The 4,662-nt window shown below is 42.5% G+C and overlaps 1 protein-coding gene across 8 annotated transcripts in view; it reads right to left on the bottom strand.

The window, feature by feature from the left end:
* The window catches only part of MAP4 (microtubule-associated protein 4), a 280,646-nt gene that overhangs the window by 78,074 nt on the left and 197,910 nt on the right, over nt 1–4,662 (bottom strand). For 7 of the 8 annotated variants that reach the window (XM_011939190.1, XM_011939191.1, XM_011939192.1 and 4 more), the window contains one exon: nt 3,289–3,411. In XM_011939190.1, coding sequence (XP_011794580.1) covers nt 3,289–3,411 — 123 coding nt within the window. Of the gene's footprint in view, nt 1–3,285; nt 3,412–4,662 lie in introns of all 8 variants that reach the window. The other variant, XM_011939193.1, reaches the window with a different exon arrangement.

Here is a 4,662-nt window from a genome sequence, read left to right as displayed (position 1 = left end):
CCTCCCGAGTAGCTGGGACTATAGGCACCTGCCACCATACCCGGCTAATTTTTTGTATTTTTAGTAGAGACAGGGTTTCACCATGTTGACCAGGATGGTCTCGATCTCTTGACCTCATGATCCACTTGCCTCGGTCTCCCAAAGTGCTGAGATTACAGGCGTGAGCCACTGCACCCGGCTGAAGCTACGACATTTTTTGTAGTTTAATCTCAGAAATGACACACCATTATTTCTGCTATCTATTCTACGATCACACAGACCAAACCTAGCACAACATGGGAGGTGACCACACAAGGGTATCAATACCAGGAGGCAGGGATCACTGGGAGCCATCCTGGCAGTTGACTACCATAATCAACTTTCAGGAAATGAAACTCCCCTGAATTGTTTTTCCTACTCAAAATTGGTCATTCCTTTGTTACCCTTTCTGGCTCCTCTTCTTACTGATTTGAATGATTTATTTATTTATTTATTTGTCATTTGAGCTCGGGCAATCAAGGCTGCAGTGAGCTCAGATTGTGCCACTGCACTCCAGCCTGGGTGACAGAGGGAGATTCTGTCTCAAAAAAATAAAATAATGAACAAAATATGGTATAGCCATACAATGGAATATTACGTGTCCATAAAGAAAGTACTGATACATGCCACAAAATGCAGGACTCCTCAAAACATTATGCTAAGTGAAAAAAAGCAGTCACAAAGAAACCGCATTATATGATTCCCTTTATATAAAATGTCCAATCTAAGCAAATTCATAGAGACAAAAAGCAAATTGGTAGTTGCTTAGGGTTGTGGTGGATAGGAAGATGGGGGTGATATTTAAAAGGTACAGAGTTTCTTTTTGTGGTAATAAAAGTTTTCTAAAATTGACTCTGGTTATGGTTATAACCATAAAATAAATAGATAAATAGACAGGTAAGTAGATAGAGTACAATTCAGTGGAATTTTTTCAGAGACGGAGTTTTGCTCTTGTTGCCCAGCCTGGAGTACAATGGCACGATCTTGGCTCACTGCAACCTCCACCTTCCGGGCTCAAGTGATTCTCCTGCCTCAGCCTCCTGAGTAGCTGGGATTACAGGCGCGCACCACCATGCCCGGCTATGTTTTGTATTTTTAGTAGAGATAGGGTTTTACCATGTTGGCCAGGCTGGTCTCGAACTCCTGACCTCAGGTGATCCTCCCACCTCAGCCTCCCAAAGTGCTGGGATTACAGATGTGGGCCACCACGCCCGGCCAATTCAGCAGAATTAAGTTACTCTATTTTGTTTTATCTTATTGAGACAGGATCTGGCTCTCTCACCCAAGCTGGAGTTCAGTGGGACAATCTTGGCTCACTGCAACCTCCGCCTCCTGGGCTCAAGTGATCCTCCAACCTCAGCCTCCCAAGTAGCTGGGATTACAGGCGCCTGCCACCATACCCAGCTAATTTTTTTAATTTTAGTAGAGACGAGGTTTCACCATGTTGGCCGGGCTGGCCTTGAACTCCTGACCTCAGATCATCCGCCCGCCTCCTCCTCCCAAAGTGCTGGGATTACAGGCGTAAGCCACCACGCCCGGCATAAGTTACTCTATTTATCTACTCTATCTGCTCCACCTATCTGTCTGCCTGTCTCTCTACATGTCTATCGGGGACAGGGTCTTGCTGTGTTGCCCACGCTAGAGTACAGCAGCACGATCCTAGGTCACTGCAGCTTTGAAGTGATTCCCCCACCCCAGCCTCTCAAACAGCTAGGACTACAGGCATGTGCTGCCACACCCAGCTAATTTTTAAATTTTTTTGTAGAGATAGAATCTCATTATCTTGCTCAGGCTGGTCTCAAACTCTTGGCCTCAAGTGATCATCCCACCTATGCCTCACAAAGTGCTGGGATTACAGGCAGAAATCACTGAATCTGGCCGAATTATACATTTTAAATGGGTAAACTGTATGGCACCATGAATTATTGGCTGGGTGCAGTGGCTTACACCTGTAATCCCAGCACTTTGGGAGGTGGACGTGGGCAGATCATCTGAGGTCAGGAATTTGAGACCAGCCTGGCCAACATGGTGAAACCTTGTTTCTACTAAAAATACAAAATTAGTTGGGTGTGGTGGGCACCTATAATTCCAACTATATGGGAGGCTGAGGCAGGAGAATCGCTTGAACTCGGGAGGCGGAGGTTGCCGTGAGCTGAGACTGCGCCACTGCACTCCAGCCTGGGTGACAGAGTGAGACTCTGTCTCAAAAAAAGAAAAAAGAATTATATCTCAATATAGCTTTTTCTTCACCCTCCCCCCAAAATTACTTTGTATCTAGGAAAGCCAATAACTGACAAATGGTACAGAACATCACATACTAGGTTATTTGAAACAAACGATGAGCATCTTATAAGTTAGATGTCAAAAAAGAAGCCATATTTAAGTGGAAACATAACTTGAGCTCTCAACCTGGCTAACAGGGAAGTACCAAAGCTATTCCTTTGAGGCTCTTTTGAAACTCATTCTTGCTAACAGCTCTAGCTCTGGGCTACTACAGATAGGCTTTTTTTTCTTTTTTTGGTGTTTTGTTTTTGTTTGAGATGGAGTTTCGCTCTTGTTGCCCAGCCTGAGGTGCAGTGGCACAATCTCAGCTCACTGCAACCTCTGCCTCCCGGGTTCAAGCAATTCTCCTGCCTCAGCCTCCTGAGTAGCTGGGATTACAGACATATGCCACCACGCCTAGCTAATTTTGTATTTTTAGTAGAGACAGGGTTTCTCCATGTTGGTCAGGCTGGTCTCGAACTCTCGAACTCAGGTGATCCACCCACTTTGGCCTCCCAAAGTGCTGGGATTACAGGCGTGAGCCACCGCACCCAGCCTGTTTTTAATTTTATAGAAAGTGGTATGAATCAGCTTTCTCTTCTGTCAAAAGATGATACATATATTTGGCAGAGTTAGGTAAGAAATACTGATAATGTATATATAAAGGCTCTAGCACTGTGCCTGGCACAAAACAGCACTGGTTTAACATTGCCATAATAATTGCTTCTGGAAGAATTAAGGTTCTAAGGTACTACGGATCCTCTAATCTTCAGTGTATATAAATTTCAGATAATGTATTTAAAATAGGTTTTGAAGAGCAGGGAACTAGAGGGCATTAAGTGTCTCGAAAGGATAAATGAAGAAAAGAAAGGGACAAATCAATGCTCAGGTCGCACTTTGTGAACTATATTTAAGCTAAAATATTTTCAGCTGAATGGTGGTTGTAGCTTTTTCACATTTACGTCATAGCACACATTTAGTAGTCATAAGCAAGCCAGCACTTACCACCAGTCTGGATAGGATTGACCACTTGCTCAGGTTGGAAACAAAAGTTGGTATCTTCTGGCCAGTTCTGGCTATTTGGGTATTCCTGGTAGGCCATTTTCTCTTCAAAGAATTCAGTTGGAGACCCTTAAAATAGAGACAGAAAACAAAAGTTACAAGGCATTACAGTTTTCTCCTCTACTACAATGGAATTTCTACAAAGTATTACAGCTAGTACAATATAAAAATTCCTATGTAGTTAGTGTCTTATAGGAAAACTTTTTTCTTTTAATTGAAAGATAAAAGGAGCTGGGTGCAATGGTGCGTCTGTAGCCCCATTAACTTGGGAGACTGAGATAGGATTGCCTGAATCTGGGAGTTTGAGGCTGTAGTGCACTATGATTGCACCTGTGAATAGCTATTGCATTCCACCCTGGGCAACACAGCAAGACTCTGTCACTAAAAAAACCTTCAAGATAGAAGGAAATAAAGTAGGTCATTAAAGTTAAAAAAGCACTACAGAGTGACTTCTAGGTTATGCAGGCATGAAGAGGGTAGTGATTTCTCCACATGAAAGAACAAGGATAAAACTGTCAAAAGCAACCATTTCAGGGCACTGGAATTACAAATACATAAATAAATAAATAAAAAAGCCAGCCTAAATAAGTGGAAAGATATAACATGTTCAGGAATGAAAGATTCAATACTGTTAAGATGGCAATCCTGAAAATGACCAATATATTGAGGAAATTACAAAATAAGCTCATTCCATAATTTATGCCAAAATGCAAAAAACCTAGAAAAGCCAAAACAATTTTGAAGAAAAACAGTTGAAGGGCTTACATAACCTGATTTCAAAAGTTATTATAAATGTACCAACTCAGGCCGGGAGAAGTGGCTCACCACCTGTAATCCCAACACTTTGGGAGGCTGAGGCAGGCAGATCACTTTGAGGTCAAGAGTTCGAGACCAGCCTGACCAACATGGTGAAACCATGTCTCTAGCAAAAATACAAAAATTAGCTGGGCATGGTGGTGCATGCCTGTAATTCCCGCTACTCAAGAGGCTGAGGCATGAGAATCACTTAAACCTGGGAGAGGGAAGGTTGCAGTGAGCAAAGATTGCACCACTGCACTGCAGCCTGGGTGACAGAGCAAGACTGTACCAACTCAGTGTGGTATTGATAACACACTTAGATAAATGGAACAGAACAGGTTCAGAGAGAAACATACAAAGTTAGGGTCAACTGGCTATCTACAAACATAATATAATTCAACATAATTATATTCAACCCAGAAACACTTTTTTTTTCAACAAATGATACAGAAACAATTGGACACTTACCACATACGATATGCAAAAGTTAACTCCAAACAGATCAGAGACCTAACGTAGCTC

Source organism: Colobus angolensis, unplaced genomic scaffold, assembly GCF_000951035.1.
Source record: "Colobus angolensis palliatus isolate OR3802 unplaced genomic scaffold, Cang.pa_1.0 Scaffold18, whole genome shotgun sequence".
Classification (NCBI taxonomy): domain Eukaryota; kingdom Metazoa; phylum Chordata; class Mammalia; order Primates; family Cercopithecidae; genus Colobus; species Colobus angolensis.
This window is presented reverse-complemented; position numbering and strand designations above follow the sequence as displayed.